At 35.4% G+C, this 19,788-nt stretch overlaps 1 protein-coding gene across 21 annotated transcripts in view; it reads left to right on the top strand.

Moving 5' to 3' along the window:
• Positions 1–19,788, top strand: part of NRXN1 (neurexin 1) — a 1,119,427-nt gene that overhangs the window by 970,645 nt on the left and 128,994 nt on the right. For 15 of the 21 annotated variants that reach the window (XM_042981357.1, XM_042981362.1, XM_042981358.1 and 12 more), the window contains 2 exons: positions 16,085–16,174; positions 17,578–17,897. In XM_042981357.1, coding sequence (XP_042837291.1) covers positions 16,085–16,174; positions 17,578–17,897 — 410 coding nt within the window. The remainder of the gene's footprint in view (positions 1–16,084; positions 16,175–17,577; positions 17,898–19,788) is intronic. The other 6 variants (XM_042981375.1, XM_042981374.1, XM_042981369.1 and 3 more) reach the window with 1 other exon arrangement.

Here is a 19,788-nt window from a genome sequence, read left to right as displayed (position 1 = left end):
AAAGATTCTTAAGGCAATTTTTAAGACTAGAAATTTGTGTAAATAATGTAGGCTTATCTTTTTGGGACTTAGAATTTGTTTTCAGAGTTTTGGAAGTGGGCACAATAAACTTTTTGTGATCTTTGTGATAGTCACAAAATTGAAGAAAACATCAGTATATTTTAGTAAAAGAATCTCACCTATGTAATCATTAACATAAGTAGGAATTTATTTTATGCAGTGTTTTGTGTGTGTGAAACTTTTAAAATAAATTAGAAACTTAACACTATATTTTAAATAGTACTGCAGTCATCTGTGTTAATGATGTTACAGGGGGCCACAAAGTAAAGGAGGTGGTAGGATCACTTTTTTGGTATTTTAAGAAATTTCATTTAATGATATGAAATGTTAAATAATTCCTTTGCAAAAGTTGTTCTATAGACATAATGGAACTATATGTTTATCTATACCTATTTATACTTATAGGTATATGTGTGTGTGTGTGTATATATATATATATATATATATACACACACACACATATATATATATATCATGCTGATATTTATGTATTTCATGCTGAAATCAATTTCATCATTATCTTCTAATTTAAATAATGCGGGGCGCCAGGGTGGCTTGGTCGGTTAAGCGTCCGACTTCGGCTCAGGTCATGATCTCACGGTCTGTGAGTTCAAGCCCCGCGTCGGGCTCTGTGCTGACCGCTCAGAGCCTGGAGCCTGTTTCAGATTCTGTGTCTCCCTCTCTCTCTGCCCCTCCCCTGTTCATGCTCTGTCTCTCTCGTTCTCAAAAATAAATAAACGTTTAAAAAAAAATTTAAATAATGCAAGCTGTAAACTGGTGGACTTCATTCTATAACTGTGCTAACTACCAGAATCGTGGTGCGGACTGTTATGATTTAAAGCAAATCCAGAGAAGGACGAAATGCTTTCTCTTGCCAAAATTTATAATTAAAATGGGTACAATTTTGACATTAACATGGTACGCTATTAAAATTCAAGTCCAGGAGTACTCATTTCTAGACTTTTTTAGCAATTATACCAAAATGTTATCATATCTGCTTAGTACCAAAGATCTGTGATTAGGTCAACGGTACATAACTTTAAATAGTTTTAAATCATCTCTCCATTAGTTCACTAGGGTCTCCATAACAAAATACCATAGACTAGATGACTTAAACAGGTATTTACTTTGTCATTGTTCTGTAGGCCAGAAGTCCAAAGTCAAGTGTTGGCAGGGTTGATTTCCTTTGAGACCTAGCTCCTTAGCTTGCAGATGGCCACCTTCTCTCTGTGTTTTCACATGGACTTTTCTCTCTGGGAACATGTCCCTGCTGTCTTTGTGTGTGTGTCCAAATTACCTCTTCTTGTAAAGACACTGGTCAGATTGGATTAGGACCTACCCTAAGGATGTCAGTATAGCTGAATCTTCTCTTCAAAGGACCTATCTCCAAATACAGTTACGTTCTGAGGTACTGAGGGTTAGAGCTTCACCATATGAATTTCAGGGGGTGAGAAGCACAATTCAGCCCATAACAATCTTAAAGTATTTGAAGGGTCCTCATGTGGAGGATACCAACAAACTGTTTATTTCCACTGAAATCAACACAAGGCCAGTTGGATTTTAAAGACTTTAGGAAAAATTTTAAATGAAATGTTAATTAGGCTAGAGTTGAATGACCCAATTAATTTAGCAATGACACAGCCTAACTATAGATGTGCTAGATTATAAAGAAAAGAAAATAACATGTAAGTAGACAAATTCCAAATGTCCTTTCTAATGGAGTATCAGCTTCAACTTGGTAAGACATTATTTGTAGTTTTATCATTCTCTCCATTCTGTATTTAGTGATCCACTAAAAATCACAGTGGCTTAAATTTAAGGGGAATTAATGAAGGCAATAAAGAAATTCATAGTCTCATTCTAAGAAATGCAGTGTACTATTTCTTCTCTGTATCTACTGCATTCTTTAGGATGTGTGGGTCTTAATTGGTGATCTCCACCCAGGCTGAGAGTTATACTTAGGCCACCTGCAGGCGGCCAAAGTCTTCTCTTATCAGACTTGATTATATGGGAGCTCTCATGAGGATGTCTCCTGAACCAGAAGCAGCCCCATAAAGTACAGTTCCCCAGATCACAGGTGTTTGAGAAACCCCAGAAAAGATTTTACTTAAATTTTGGACAGAACGGGTTTGCAAAGAGCAGCCATTGATTTGAAGAAATCCTTATTCCCTCTTGAAATTGTCCTTTCTTACCGCTTCATTACTAAGATTTTAAAATGAAGAGGAGACAAACCTCTTCCTGAGCTTCCTGAAGCACTCCCCCATCCTCTTAACCACTTTTGAAAAAATAGAAATCTCCTAAAACCTAACCTGTGCCTGCCTTTCTCCTCTTGAAACGGCTGTCAGAACAGTGACATGCTTCACCGGGTGGGTAGAAAGAGAAGCCAGAGGAATGTCTACATGGTGAGAGGTGTGTGTGTCTGTATAGCTGAAAGAAGAAGGAAGACAAGTTTGTCATATTAAACATATCAGAAAAATGTAATGGTTTAATTATAAAGATCTCCACAGATGACGACCCAAAGTCTTCATAAATTTGTCAAAGCACTATGAGATAGTTAACAAAAAAAGAAGTGAAAAAAGCATGCCAAATCAAAAATTTCAGTCTTTTGGGGTGCCTGGGTGGCTCATTTGGTTGAGCATTTGACTTCGGCTCAGGTCATGATCTCACTGTTTGTGAGTTCCGGCCCGCATGGGGCTCTGTGCTGACAGCTCAGAGCCTGGAGCCTGCTTCAGATTCTGTGTCTCCTTCTCTCTCTGCCCCTCCCCCACTTGTGCTCTGTCTCTCTCTGCCTATCAAAAATAAATAAATGTAAAAAAAAAATAAAAAGATTTTTAAAAATTTCACTCTTTTAAGTATATTTGCACAGTTAGAACCATTGCTCATATCTTATTTTTCAATGGGTCTAAAATTACTTCCCTCATAAAAATCCACAGACAGTGTATGTTAACAAGATGGCCTAATGTGTGTCCTCTTGACAACCCTACCTTCAGCATGGGATCATCAGTCATTAGCATTGGTGACCACATTAGAGGTCATACAGTCTACCAACCTCATTTTACAGATAATGGGACTGTCTTGCTTTAGACTACCCAGTATCCACTTCTGTTTATAGTTTCTGCTGTAGCCCCCTCCTTTTTTTTTTTTTTTTTTTTTTTTTTTTTTTTTTTTTTTACCATAAGCCTTATGGGGGAAAAAGAAGAGATTGAGACATTATTTTTTGAAATGCATCTCTTTAAAGCATTAATATACAGATTAAAATGTCATTTTGAGACTCAATGATATCTAAAGTTTTCCTATTCCAGGAGCAGCTTTGTCACTCTCCTGCTGCACAGAACAGATGGTGGTCTCCTGAATTTCATTTTCTCTTAGGACAGGTGCCTTTGGCTTTTTCTTTTTGTGTGGCTTCCTCAAGTTACTGACCTCCCTTCAGTTGTTCCCTTTGGCTTCTAGGTAGCCATGCATAGATCTCTGAGGATAAAGTTGACATTGCTTGGGAGAAAATGCAGTGGTTCATACAAAGCATCTTTGGGGTGGAAGACACTTATAAGTCTATTTCCTTTATTTGTCTTCAGAAAGCAAAATTGATTTATTTTCCACTCCTCACATCTACCTCCTTCCTGATATTCAGATGAGTGAGAAGCAATTTCTGCCATCTGTGTATTCCTAGATACATCCTATTAGTCAAGTTAGGCCAGACAGCAAATAATGACACAACCACAATATTTTGCTAGTATATATGGAGTGTAATACTCTTAGGTATTGTGCTAAGAGATTTACATAAATTACATCAGATACCCTTACAGATACCTATACTACAGATGAGAAAACTGAAGTTCAAAACTATAATGTTTCTGGTTCCATGTTACAAAGCTAATCACTAGGAAGCCAAAAAGCAGAGCCCAGTAATCCTTAACCATTGAGGTTTCTTCTTCCACTATGAATCTGACTACATGGGCTTACTTATAAAAAATCATTGCTGGTATGCAAAACACATTTTTATTAGGGGTAAGCCATTGTAGGATTTTAAGTTCAATAGTATTTGAATTATCTATAAAAATATTATTTTATTTAAGAGTTTTTACATTGTATAAGATTGAAGAAGGCTGGCAATCAACCAACAGCTGTGTTCCAGCCTGTCCTTTTCAGTTTCAGAGCATGTAATCTTAAATAATTTGTGTACAGTTGATAAATCCCATCTCTTAATTGAAAAAAAAAAAAGTCTTCCTGCATTCCGATTACAAATGAAGGAGAGAGATTTAAGTCCATTGAAAATGAGATTAGAATGCAATAGTAATCAGACCTTTCTTCACTGGCGAGTAAGGAACTTCCTCACTATCATTTATAGTCCATATCACACTATAGATGAGACATTTACTTATTTCTTCTTCTTTAGTCTAAATATTAAGAGGAACCGATTAAAAATCAGGGTTGGTGTAAGCAGGTAGAAAATTAAGCTGTACCACATAATTTTCTGATTCTCATAAATCAGGAACTGGGGAAAGGAGGCTTAAATATATGTGTAAGTTCTTACCAGGGTGGATAAGCTTAAATTTTTTGACATGATTTAGAAGGTATTTAAGATACTTATATCTTGGAAAATGGCAAAATGCCATTTTTAAGGTAATGTGGGATTGTTCTTACATTTAGTTTTCTTTTGCTCATCACCAAGTGAAGTCTGTCAGTGGCCCTATCTGGTTTTGTAGCTGTGAAACTATTCTTCTGTCTTAAATGCTACACAGCTAGCACAAAAGAACTCTTTAGTATCCATGATAACAGAGTATGACCTTTAATTTATCAGAGTGCATTCTGTATTTTGTTATCTGCTTGTCCCTGTTGCTTTTTATTTCTTGTTGCTAGTTTTTGATATGATACTCCAGGCTCTTTGCATTAGGACCTCAACAACATAGAAAGACAAGGGAGAGCGTGTAAATCACTGTTCATTCCCCATAGGCGATGAGATCCAAGGATCACAAGGTTACCTCTACTTTTAATTAATCTGATACACCAATATCCAAAGTAAAATTTTTGAATGTAAGTAGCTAATAAGAACAAGTGCTTCTACAAATATTTATATAAAGGCATACTTAGGGGGCACCTGAGTGGCTCATTTAGCGTCTGACTTCAGCTCAGGTCATGATATCCCAGCTCATGGGTTTGAGCCCCGCGTGAGGCTCTGTGCTGACTGCTCAGAGCCTGGAGCCTGCTTCACATTCTGTGTCTCCCTCTCTGTCTGCCCCTCCCCCTGGGTGTGATCTCTCTCTCTTTCTCTCTCTCTCTCAAAAACAAACAAACAATTAAACAAATAATTAAAAAAATTAAAGGCCTACTTAGTTTAATTCAACGTAACGGGGGGGGGGGGAGGCGGTGAGCACAAAGAGAGAAATTTCTTAACCCAGTTAGATGTGAACTAAGCTTCTGATTTCTTCCTCAAAATAGTGTTGAACTGTACAGTAGACAGCCTATGGCCTTCATAGCAGTCTCTCAGGAAGATATTGTTTAACTGGATACAAAGGACTGCTGTGGTTTAACTGGATAGAAAAGGAGCTGGGGTATCATCAGAAACATTAGTCTTGAACAGACATTGCCCTACTTGAGCAGGCTGTGCTCTCTCCAGCTGTTTAAGTGGGCTGACTGATGAGGTACTTGGGTTGTACCACCCTCTCTTTGTAGAGCAGTACATTAACATACTGTATTTAATTTATAGAAAATGATGCTTTGATTTTGTAAGGAAATGGTGGGAGCAAAATTGAAATATCTGTAAACATAGTATCAATATGAAAGTAAAATTTGAAAAAGATTATCCATAAAAAGATCATCCATAGGATGGAGACATCCTAACCCAAATATTTTCATTTTTTTTGCATATTGCCCTCTAATTTTTGCCAACTTTCATCATATTTTATTAGTGGTTTTAACATTGTCTGTATTACATTCTTCACATGGTAGAAATATTTGAACTATTTTCATTTGTATTTACAATTAGTTTGAGACTCAATATATTCTGCTAGAAAATATATTTATTAAAAATAGATTTAAAGCTGGGGCGCCTGGGTGGCTCAGTTGGTTAGGGATCCGACTTCGGCTCAAGGTCATGATCTTGGTGGTCCGTGAGTTCAAGCCCCGCGTCGGGCTCTGTGCTGACTGCTCAGAGCCTGGAGCCTGTTTCGGATTCTGTGTCTCCCTCTCTCTCTGACCCTCCCCGTTCATGCTCTCTCTCTGTCTCAAAAATAAATGTTAAAAAAAATTTTTTTAAATAGATTTAAACGTGTATAGCTTTATGAAATTGAAAAGAAAAATCAATCACCAACGTTTTGGGATTGATATCCCCACTACAACACATTTTTATCTAGCTATTATTTCAATAAAATGTAGACTGTGATATAGGTAAAATCCTTTGCGTCCTGTCACACCTTCTGTGTCTTTCTAGTCCATTGTCCTCTCTGAACTTCTGTGGAAACTACAGTTCAAATAGTGGTTAATTAGATACCTATGCCAATTTATCTATTATCCTGACCTTTCATTTAACTTTCCTCACTCTGCCCCTCATGACTCCCCAAAGTGGAAGCTCTTTAACAACAGGATCTATGTGATGGATTGATGTATGCCTGACATAGTCAGTGCTTATGTATTGACTTCATTGAGTCATATTGCTTTCCTAATGTCTACCTAAACTGTACTAATGAAACAAGGCATTTAACTATTGGAACTAGAGAAGGAAGGTGAAGTCTTTTGTATACATGAGATATGTCTAGGAGTGGTAAATGTGGGTACATGCATTGGGTTATTGATGAATGGCATTTAAGCACTGGGTCCTTCGAGATGTGTCAAGGGGAAGCAGAGATAAGAGGTGAGCAGGGAAGAAAAAAGAAGGAAATATGAAGTCCAAGCAAAATTCACTTTAGCATGTTGCAGAGTCCCATCCCTCTTCCCACAAGCCAACAAAACACAGTGGTCTTCTCATTCATGACTAGGACCCTCTCTCCTTTTCCAACTTGTCTCTTGAGAGGGTAAACATCAAAAAAGCTGTGAACTTGGTGGATTGTTATGCCTGGGGCTGTTCTTATAGGTAAGGGATTAAGATCAAGGATGCCTGGGGTATTTTATGTCTCAAGTGGCTTGCGTGGCAGGGCATCCTCATAAAAGGAAAATGAAATACTGCTTCTCACTGGAATCTCAACTTGTAGTAGATCTTAGATTGCTTTATTTACCTGCTTCACTATCTTAATCTATAAAGTAGATTATATCCTCCTGATAAATCCTCAAGGATTTTGGAAGATTACTGATTTTGTGCACCCAAGAGGGCAGTCTCACGCCAAACTTCACAAGGCAGAACCTTTATAAACAGGACCGTGACATTTTCCATTATACAAGAGAGTGCCAAAAGGATTAAAAGGAAGATGTTGGACCTTTACCTCTCAGGCTGCTTGAGACTTTTTTTTTTTTTTTTAATAACTATTCTGAGGCACCTGGGTGGCTCAGTTGGCTAAGCATCTGACTTTGGCTCAGGCAGTCTTCTCACGGTTTGTGAGTCCGAGCCCCGCATCAGGCTCTCTGCTGTCAGCACAGAGCCCCCTTTGAATCCTGTCTCCCTCTCTCTCTGCCCCTCCCCCACTCACATGCTTGCTCTCTCTCTCTCGATCTCTAAAATAAGCATCTAAAAATGCTTAAAAATAAAAATAAAAAATAACTATTCCATGGAATAGCTTAGGAGTCAAATATACCTGGGTTCAAATGATTCCTCCATCTATTTTGTATGACATAACACTAGTTACATCATCTATTTGAGCCTCATTTTTTTAAATCTGTAAAATAGGGGTGCCTGGGTAGCTCAGTCGGTTGAGCATCTGACTTTGGCTGAGGTCATGATCTCACAGTTAATGGGTTTGAGCCCCGCATTGGGCTCTGGATCGAAAGCTCAGAGCCTGGAGTCTGCTTCAGATTCTGTATCTTCCTCTCTCTCTGCCCCTACCCTGCTTGTGTTCTGTCTCCCTCTGTCTCTCAAAAATGAATAAACATTTTAAAAAATTATAAAGTAAAAGATACATGTACTTAATATGAGGACTAAATGAGATAGCCTATATGAGTCAATAGCACAATGCATACATAAAACATAAAAGTCACTCAATGCATTATTATCCTTTTTTCAGATAGTCTTGTATTTTCTCTAACTCCTTTACCTACAGACCACTTTCATACTTAAAAAGTGGGTTTTTAAAAATACATGAAACTTGGGGCGCCTGGTTGGCTCAGTTGGTTAAACGTCTGACTCTGGCTCAGGTCATGATCTCGCAGTTCGTGGGTTCAAGCCCCATGTCTGGCTCTGTGCTGACAGCTCAGAGCCTGGAGCCTGCTTTCGATTCTGTGTCTCTCTCTCTTCTCTGCTCCTCCCCCACTCATGCTCTGTCTCTCTCTCAAAAATAAACATTAAAAAATAATAAAATAAAATAAAAATACATAAACCTTAATTGTAGGCTTACTAGTTTGTTTAGTCCTATTGTCAGAAAAGAAGCACTTTTAAATGTTGGTGGTTATATGTTTGTAATTACATGGGGTCTTAAATGTCCAGATGACAATCTAAATCCATCACTATTTTACATTAGTCATGAATCTAGTCTGCTCTCATGGCTAGAAGATCTATAATTTCTACCACCTGATGTTGTGGAGATCCAATTCTGTGTCATTTTTTACCTCGGTTAAAGGAAAGACATTTTATTTGCAACCAATTGTTATATTTATTGATGGACTTTGGAAAATGTTGGTGGGGGAGTCTACAATTCAATTAATTTTCAAGAAATCACCCACCTAAAATCACTCTAGAAAAAGATATTCTTGGAAATTATACATATTTCTGAAGATTCATTGAGTCTAAGACTATGTCTCTCCCATATGGTTCATTAGAGAATGGAGGTACTTGCAGAAATTTCTTCCTGATCAAATCAACTATCAACTATCCCTACAATTAGAAACAAAGGATCCAAAGTTGGTATTAATTTCTCTGCCAATATATTTGCACCATAGTGGTCCCAACTTCAAGTTACATGCCATTGGCTTATGTTTAAGCACAAAACATTTTATGTAAGACACTTCCTTTGGCCTATTGTCAAAATCGTGATTGATGAAAGAGGAACAAGATTAGGGAGTCATAATATATATACCATCAGTGTACTAACAACCTTACTGATTTTTGGTTCTTGAATAACAAATACCATAGGGCTGTGCAAGAGATACCCCTACTGGATTCATTTTCCATTGAGGAATCATTTATCAAGTTGTTACCCTGTGCTCAGCATGTGCTATGCACAAGGTATATAGCAGTGAACAGATGTACTGGATGTAACTTTTGCTTGCAAGGAATCTAAAATCTCGAATCAATTTCATCATGATTATAGATACTGCTACTAAGTGTTATAACAATGCATAATGGAAAGCTCTAAGCTAACTAGGTGGAGGGGGTGCACAGGGAATGCTTCCTCGAGAAACATCTAAGCTGATATTTAAGGGAAAAATCAATTGGCCAGACTCGTGTGTGTGTGTGTTGTGTGTGTGTGTGTGTGTGTGTGTGTGTGTACATGTGTATTTACAGTGGGAGTGGGTGAGTATGTTAGGATACACAGATACAGGAAGCTTGCAAAGCAGATAAAATGGCATCTTTAAAAAGAATTAGCTCTGCTAAAGGAATTGAAAGAAGTGCAGAGTGACTAGAATTTAAAGAATTAGAAATAAGTGGTTCAACATGAAGCTGGAGGAGGCAGGAGACAAATTGATGCATTGTTATGCACATATCTTAATGATATAGCAAACAATGTAATACACAGACAACTATTTTCATTAGAATAGCTACATTCTTTCACAAGTGTGTTCCTCAAAGTATCTATGATGTTCAGAATCTACTTATTTGAAACATTACCAGCTAAGTTAGGTATTACTGTATTAGAATGGTTTGCAAAGCCATGACACATATGGCATTTAGTTGGAAATTATGTGATAATGTTGCTTTTAAAACTGGAGTAATTTTACATAACTATGTTAAACGTTTACATTACTTTGTGGGTCTAGGCATATCCAATGGCATGTTCTCAGTTAAGAACAAAAGATCTAAAAACAAACTCCTATTCTTCTCTGGAAGTATATATAGCTTTTCAGAATGCTTTTGTGTTTCCTTTCCCAAAGTTCAAAACTCAGGAAAAAAAGAAGGCTTCAGAAGAAGCAAGTATCTTTGTTTTTACTTTCATATTACTTTGGACAAGTGTTGGGTTCATAGCATTGCTTTCTTTTTATTTTATTTCCCACAAGTATATTACTTTGTCATACCGAAACTGACAGTTTTGTTTCTGAGGAGAAATTACACATCAGAGGTGAAGATTTATGAAAATGAGAGGAAAAAAACTATGTATTAGCAAAGTTCACATAGCTTTTCTCTACTGACCAGTAGTCATAAAAATATGATTACAATTTTATTTCTCTTTGTTCTTGGAGTCCCACAATGAAATTTAGCTACAAGTCAAGGATTTGAATTTTATTACTCCTTGCTGCTTACCTTGATTCTTTGAAATTAATTTTGTTTCCTTGAAGTCTGAGGGTTTATACAAAATTAATATTCTATAATATGACCAAGTATTATTGGTTAGATAAGAAAATGAAACTATCTGGGATTCAATCAAAATAAAGAATGTTGCAGTCTAAGTCTGAATGATCAGATTTTCCTTTTTATTCTTCACCCCTGGAACCTTGTTTGAAATATCCATTACATTTAGCACTTTATATCTAAATGGCCATTCCAAATAGAGCTTGCACCTAGACATTGATTCTGGTGGTAGGAAGCCTAGCTTTTGTCAAAAATACTGAATCCTGAAACTAATATAATGTTTGTATTAATTACAGTCCAATTAAAAATTAGTTAATTAAAAAACACTGCATTCTTTTGCAAATCAAAGAAAAATAAACCTAAGTTTTACATATTATTTCATTGCTTGGAAATTACTTCAACAGAGAAATGAATGTCACTGGTGACATTTTCAGTGGAGGTTACCAACATATTTAACCCACATAAAATCCGCTGGAAGAAAAAAAAAAGATAAAAGGAAAACCTCATTCTACCTTTAGAAGGTAGGGTGAAGTTAGGGTGAAGGAAGTATGTTTTAACTATTCGATGAGAAGTTCTGTTATCATAAACTAATTTATAGTCTCAATAGATTGCTCTGTTGATCTGTATGCTTTTTAAAAAGTTAAATTCTTCTTGGACTCTTTAATGATTCCAAAATGAATAGATCTTTTATAAGTGGGTCATTATTACTATATCATTACCTCTGATTTAGGAAACTTAAAGATGAAAATAGCTTCCCCCAAAGATTCTCTTTGACTTGACTGGAGTATTCAGGTACATTCCACTGATTTTTAATCTCTCCTGTCATTATAAGCCTCTTCCTTTGACCATGCTCAGAAAGACAATGTAATGTTTCTACACATCTACATGTTTGGTATTAGATCCCAACCCTTTCCATAGGAAAGAACAGGTCATTGGAAACTATATTTATCTTTGACCTTTCCCAATCAAATTGGTTGTTTTATGTCCTTAAATACTGCATGCAAAGTTTAGATGTATATCAAACTATGGCCAGGATTAAAAACGAACACAGTCATACCAAATTACAGATTGTTTTGCAAATAACATATCATTATGAATTTGTGAAGAAATAAAATGGATTTTGAGCAATTTCTCAAAATAATATACCTCAATAATGACTTTTCATATGAAGCTTGTTAATGGAAATCATGAGATTTATTCTCATGATTAAATGTAGGCTTATTCCTGGTGAACCTAAATAATCTGAACTATTTTATACCAGTGGAACTCATCTGTCAGAAAGACATCATCACAATACTCTATTCAGATTTGTCTTTGGTTGATAGTGTATTAATATATAATTTTGTCACGAGAAGTCATTAATCTTTTATTCTAGTAGAAGAACAAAGAATCTGGAAACTAAAGTAAACATATATTGAACACAGGGTGCCTGGGGGCTCAGTTTTTCAAGCGTCCAACTTTGGTTCAGGTCATGATCTCACAGTTTGTGGGTTCGAGCCCCATGTTCTGAGCTGTCAGAACAGAGCCCGGAAGCTGTCTCAGATTCTGTGTCTCCCTCTCTGCTCCTCTCCCACTCATCCTCTGCCTCTCTCTCTCTCTCTCTCTCTCTCTCTCTCTCTCTCTCTCTCTCAAAATAAATAAACATTAAAAAAAACTTCTCTTTAAACCATGTATTGAACTGAAATGAGTACCATCTGATTTCCCATCCATTACTTCAACAAAGACTAAAGTCTGTCATTTGATTTTAAAGTCAAATTTCTCTTAAAAAAAAAAGTCTCTGAACTAGAAGGCATCTGATAGTCATGGTTGATGGGATTGTATGACCCTGTTCATGTGGCTACCTTTTTAAAAATTATCACATCTTTTTATACCTATTTCTGCTGCCTACTCATTTTTCTCTTTGTTGTTGTTGTTAGTTGACCTTTTTTATTCATTGGAAATAATGGTGTTTTTATTGTTTTAGCTGACTCTCATCAAGGATCTTTAAAAGCTATTGTTGACTTAAATCATGTTATATCCAATAATGATAATTGCTCTGAGTGCCAAAGGTATGAGAGAAAATTGCATTTACCTGTGTATATATGCATTAACGTGTTTTTATGTGCTCTTTTTCTAAGTTATCAAAAAAGAATATACAAAGCTATTAGTTCTCTCCACCTGTCTTACTTAGGGCTTTTCTACTTCCCTTACTATAATAACTACGATTACTTATTTTGTGGCATGAAGCAGTTATTATTAAGCAAATAATGAACTGATTGTATAGATGTTCAAGTCAGTGACCATCATTAAAAGAAATAAAATTATAAATGAAATAAGTGATATCTCATTTAGAAAGTCAAAGGGAAGCTCAGCTATGTGCGATTTATTCTCTGGGCAGAGTATTTCCTTTCTTTTTCTTGTGAATGTTGTTGGGCTCTAGGATGAGATAATGGTTCCATGGAAGCTGTGAGAATTGAAAAAAAAAGATTTCCTTCACCACCTCAATCTACAGATATTTCACAGGAAGTTATATGATAGGTATTGTGTTCCACCAAGAATACAACAATTAACACCACACACAATACCTGACCTGATGGAACTTCAGAGTTCAGAGGAAAATATTTATTGAATATGCAATTATAAGGTCAGTGCCTGTTTCCAAAGGGCATGTATCAGGTGCTAGGGAAACATGCAGTCAAGTGTCCTAATCTAACTTGATGACAGCTAGGAAACACCTCCTGAGGAAATAATGCTTCTATCAAGAAGATTCCATTAATGAGTCATGTTTGGCTAAGAAAAAATGGAAATAGGGTGAGAGTGAGGAAGAGTATTTCAAATAAAGGAAGCTACAAGTGCAAAAGCCTAGAGGAAAAAGGAGAGCCTTAGAAGAATTGAAAGAAATCTCATGAGGATGCAAAGAAGATGGCAAGGCAGTAGCAGTCACGAGATGAGGAACAGGAGGTAGTAAAGGACTAGATCATGGAAGTACTCATAAATATCATCAGGGGTTCGCGATTTCATACTAAAGGCAATGGTAAGGGTTATAATAGACAAATGAAATGCTTAGATTTCAGCTGACATGTGGAGAATGGGTGCAATTGATTGCAGGGATGATGCAGAGGGGTCTGTTAATATCCTGTAGTAGTAATTGGGCAAAAGGTGATTTGGAGCCTAAATTTGGGTGGTATCTGAGGGAATAATGAATCATTTCTTATGATGGGAACACTCTGGCATGAAGAACAGCATAAGGAACCACCTAGTTACAAAGTCATCAGGAGAGTTATAACAATGTGAATTGATATATGAGTGTTGGCAGACAAAGAAGTTAATAGAGTAAAGGATATGTGTTTTTGAAAAAATATTTCATGTTTGCCTATCAAATTATGGACATAAAAATGTGTTGATCACATAAATCACATATAAGCCAAAAACACATATTCATCATTCATCACACTGCCTTAAGATAACCAATATCATATTTTAGTGTATTTTACCAAATATACATGTATGTAAGCACACAGACGAGAACACAAATTGTACACTCTTTTATTTTTTTTATTTTTATTTTTTTAAAAAAGTTTTTAATGTTTATTTATTTTTGAGAGAGAGAGAGGGAGAGAGAGAAAGCACGAGCCAGGGAGGGGCAGAGAGAGAGAGGGAGACACAGTATCGGAAGCAGACTCCAGGCTCTGAGCTGTCAGCACAGAGCCTGATGCAGGGCTCAAACCCACAGACTGAGATCATAACCTGAGCCAAAGTCAGACGCTAAACCAACTGAGCCAGCCAGGCGCTCTAATTGTACACTCTTTTAAAACAAAGATAGGCTTGGAATTTAAGCTATTTGTATCCTTGTTTTTGTTGTTGTTGTTATTTTCTTTTTTTTTTCTAGATTATCAATATACTAAAAATATCCCATAGAATAAAATGTATTTTATAACTTTTAAATGATTACATAATATAAAGAAATACATATCAATGTTTTTATTAAACTATATTTGGGACCACTTTGACGTTTACATTCTTTTTTAAAAGTTGAGTATATTTGACACACAATGTTAACATAATTTCAGGTGTAAATTTTAAATTAAGTACTAATATTACATTTTAAATTAAGTACTAATACATGAAATATTTTAGTCAAATAGACATTCAAGGGACAATTGATAAGATAAATTATAGTTCTTTTCTAGTTCTCTAAAAGCGTGTGACCAATATAATGGCGGGTTTATTATGGTAAGTATAGTATATAGTAAAAATAGTATAAGACACACTTACAAATATTCTGAGAAAAAATTATATCTATTATTTTCTTGAGCAAAATGCTCCATTCCTTTCTTGTCAGCAGTACTACCTTTCAATGTTTGTTTCTCCTCTGAGTTTTCCTCTGAGCTTTTGCCAAGACATCTTAGCTCAAATTCCATGTTAGTTAATTTTCACAGAATAGAAAAACTTGCAGTATTCACAATTGAGCACTGAGATGGCAGCTTGGATTCTTCCTAAGTGCGTTATAGATCAAGAGTACATTCATCTATTTGCAAGCATTATTCAAGGTCAGTTTAAACTGTGCTTCTATCAGATAATGTTTTGTTCAAAGAAGCGAGGCTCCCATGTAGTTTGAACCTTTGAGTAGGAACCACTGTTTGTGGCTTGTATTTGTTCCTTACACTGTCATGCCTTTAGAATAGTTTAATAAAAGCAGATACTTGAGAATAAAAAAAAACATTTTTTTTTCAAATGTTATACACTTCAGCATGTTAAGCTTTAAGTGGAACTGAAGGACACTCAACTGAAGTCACTTTTGTCAAAGCCTTTTCCTATAATAACAAATTTGGATGATGCAAGATGTATTCCCTTGTGATGTCCAAGTGATTGATAAATCAATTTGTGTGGAATATACAAAAACTATTCAGACTTTGTGGTTTCCTTAAATGAGATGAATAAGAATTTCTATTTTCTGAATAGGACATAAAGTTTTCTAGGCCTATTTTAGATTCATCAGTGTGCCAAAAGATGGTATTAAGTTTGGTGTTCATAAATTTCTAATCTGGAATAAGAGGTTGAATGTATTTTGAAAACTTAAACCTGTTTCACCTGAACATGTTTAACTAGTTAATAAGAAACATCAAAAAGACAAAACCCTGAGATCAATGGTCATTTTTTTGTAAAGCTATTATATGCTGTTTAAATTGGTTGTTCGGGTCTGTCTATAACATAAGTTCAATAACCTAGCTCAAATGCAGATTTCTAATTTTCAATTAACATAGGAATAATTTTGTTTGCTAAAATAAAATAAATGAATGAATGACAAGTCTGAAACATGAAATGTTCTAGGTAGAACTTTTTAAAATTCCAAATTTCAAAAAATCATGTGGCAACTGTATAGCTCAAGCTTTAAGTATTAACTTTTAACCTTTGACCTTACAGATTTTAACCAATGAAATGTCTCTTTAAACTTTAAAGGAAACAATGATAACGAGCGCCTGGCGATTGCTAGACAGCGAATTCCATATCGACTTGGTCGAGTAGTTGATGAATGGCTACTCGACAAAGGTAAAAAACATTGATTAAAACTTCAAATAAAAAAATAATTTGAACATAACCAAGTAGTACTTCATTGTAACACTAATAAACATAAAAAATAAATTTTCCGTAAAACTAAATTAAAAACAAATTTAAAACAGTAAAATGTAGATAGTAATATTTGCATACCTTGTATAATAATTTCTATACATTTTTAGACGTACCAGCTGTTTAATAATCTTACCCTGTTAACTTAAGGTTAAAGGGACTGTTAAATATAATCCACTAACTCAATCTATGAAGGTACTCACAGCAAGAATTAACCCAAAATGATAAATCATTCATAGATTATATTACATGTTCCAGCCTCTAAATTATTAACTAAAATATATGTAGTTCTGATATCTTTATTATGGTCCTGAAAAAAAAACAAAACAAAAAACAAAACCAAAACAAAAAAACTCTTGGTTTAAACTCTAGGCATCTTAAATAGTGGGCAATATGGATTGCCAGTCAAAATGAAGTCCCTTTAACGTTTGCAACCTTCTAAGAGCATTTGAGAACAAGCCCTAATTAAAACTGAACTTAAAGTTGTGTGCATGCTTTTTATGAGCAGAGAGCAATCTGCTAAAACCGGATACTCAATTTGATGATATTGGTACTGTTGCTGAGGATTGCTGTTTGATGGAAATGTGCCATGATTTCTCCATCGGTTTGTGTATCATTCCTGAAGCCGCTTTTTACATCTGAAGCTATTTTTTTTTTTCATTTTGTTTTGTTTTAATAGACTTGCTGAAAGCCAATCAGAAAAATATTTTTGGATTTTTTTTTTTTTTTTGTGTCTCCGACATGCTTAGTGTAAACCATGCATTTCTTTTCAGTGTGATTGCCGGAAAAATAGAATAATTCAAATAACAATGGACTATATCTTCAAAAAATAAACATTTTCGAAGACTAGTGTATAGATACATGTGGCCATTACATGAACTATGAAATTTTTATCATAAATTTAAAATTAGATTTAGCTGCTTTAGGTTAGTTTATGCCAGTGTTAATTTTAGAATGACAAATACTTGATACATTAGCTATCTCACATTTTTTTTAATTTGACAATTTAGACTTAAGAGACCAACAGTATAAGATCTTGATGTAAAAGGGAAAAGGGATCCACTAAAAACTGATTTATAATATGTATCTTTGATTGGTCTTTTAGCAAAAACACATTTATGATAAGTTGAGAATTTACAAGTATTTGCCAATGATTATGCATTTCATGGACACCTCATTTATAAGCAATGAATTATGAGTCAAATGCCTCTCTTATAGTTTATTGCTCTCATTATCCACCCCATGAAAGATCTGTTTTATCATCCTTTGTAGAATGTAGAGTTCACAATCAACATTTTTGCATGTATGTAATATTATTTTTACAGGGCGTCAGCTCACAATCTTCAATAGCCAAGCAACCATAATAATTGGCGGGAAAGAGCAGGGCCAGCCCTTCCAGGGCCAGCTCTCTGGGCTTTACTACAATGGCTTGAAAGTTCTGAATATGGCAGCCGAAAATGATGCCAACATCGCCATAGTGGGAAATGTGAGACTTGTTGGTGAAGTGCCTTCCTCAATGACAACTGAGTCGACAGCCACTGCCATGCAGTCAGAGATGTCCACATCAATTATGGAGACCACCACAACCCTAGCTACTAGCACAGCCAGAAGAGGAAAGCCCCCTACAAAAGAACCCATTAGCCAGGTGAGTACGTGGATTTCATTCCTTTGTCTGGGAACTTTGGTTATGAAAGTAGGCTTTTCTGCATAGGTGTCTTTTCTAAAATGGGATTGTTTCTGACCTTGGGTGCTATGGCTGTCTTTCAGTCTTGCTTAGCATAATGTACTCAGTTTGAATGTGAAATGTGTATAGGCTTTTTAATCTGAGATTTGTCGATTTTTGTAAACTGCTTTGTGTTGGTTTTGTTAGCTACTAGCTGGTAGTCTTGATTAATAACTTTGGTCTAGCCCAAGCTGAGGGGATTGTCTGCTAATTGCACAGGGTTTTCACTTTTTAAGTTAAATAAACAAGTAAATTAGTGAAGTACTTGAAGGGCCTTGTTTGTTCAGGCTCAGGACATCATCAAAATAAAGCAAATTTGAAGAGAAATCGCATACAAAACTTCTATTATATTTTAAAGTGTCAAAATTTTGAATTGATAGCCTTCTGGTTCTCATGATGAATAATAAGGCTACCCTTTTACTGTTGTTGACATGGTAAATTTTTATTCTTCCCTTCAAGTTTCTTCTGACTGGTCTAAAAAGTGAAATTGACATGAAGCAGATTCATAGGAGAAAAAAAAACCCTTTAATTATTTGTACACAGTCTCAAGAATAAAATTGAGACCCAAATAAATGACTAAGGCAGGCAGCTTTTATACTTTTTTTAGCCAAAGGAACATAAACCTGTAAGAAATATACAGGGCAAAAAAGAAACCCTTAAGTTTTGGAGCTTCAATTAGTAAGGAATTCTAAAGGGATTTGGACTGGGGTAATAATTTAGTAAAAGTAACAAGGTTTGTTTATATAGCCTTCTTGGCTCTGTATTCCCAATGTCTGGTGATATGGATGTCTCTTTACTTCCTGGTACAGAGAGGACACCTTTCGTATGGAAGATTTATTTTCTGCTTTCTGAAGACAAAGGGGCATCCTAGTGTTCTTGCGCTGGGTGTTCCTTAGGTAACTCTAATTCAGAATAATCACTGTACCTGCCCTTGATCCCCACACTGTCTATGAGAAAAATGCACTGTTAGTTTATCTGAAGACAAAGACCCAAAATATGGTACTTAAAAACTGTCTTAGGCTTACATACTTTGTATTATATGTGGTCAGCTGCCCTTACCTAGAATCCACTTCAATGAACCTATGTCTCATGTCTAAAGTTTTTGAAAAATAGAGTTTTAAATGCTAAACATTTACAACTTAATGCAATCAAGGTATACTTAGTGATGGCCTACTGTGCATCAGGCACTGGCATTACATCAGTGAAGACTAAGGAAAAGAAATCTACCTGCCTCAGAGAGTGCTGTAAGAATATTACTAAAATGCTATTAAATGCTACTAGATCCCTATTGACATTTATAGTCTTTGTGTATATTCTGTTGTTATTTCTTTCAGAATTGTGTGTCTACTTGGCCTAAATTGTTTCCTTCTGTTTTGTTTTTAATAGCGAATGTGTGTCTCTTGTAGATGCCATATAAAGCTTTTCCAAATACATGATCCTAACTTTTATAGAAAACTTCATTCTAAATAAACAAGAATGACAACAATTATTTTTACATTTCTTTTATTTCACGTGTTTGAGATACACCTAAGTGTCAAATTTGGAAAGAGAGTAGAAGAAAGTGAATTCTGTTCATTATCAGCATGCTGTCTACTAATTAACATGTTTACCGGGGAAAGAAAAAAATAGATTCTGATTTTTACTTTCAGTAGAAGGAGCAAGAAGAACAGGATAGAAAGAGAGAAAATATATTAGAAGAGAGATAATAAAAACTTTATAAATTCTGTAAATTCATAAGGGTAGTATTGCATATTATGTGCCAATATGCACTTTCTCTCTGTCTGTCTCGTCTCTCTCTCTCTCTCCTTTTATT

Source organism: Panthera tigris, chromosome A3, assembly GCF_018350195.1.
Source record: "Panthera tigris isolate Pti1 chromosome A3, P.tigris_Pti1_mat1.1, whole genome shotgun sequence".
NCBI classification, from domain to species: Eukaryota; Metazoa; Chordata; class Mammalia; order Carnivora; family Felidae; genus Panthera; species Panthera tigris.
Note: the sequence above shows the minus strand (reverse complement) of the source record. Positions and strands in the feature narration are given on the sequence as shown.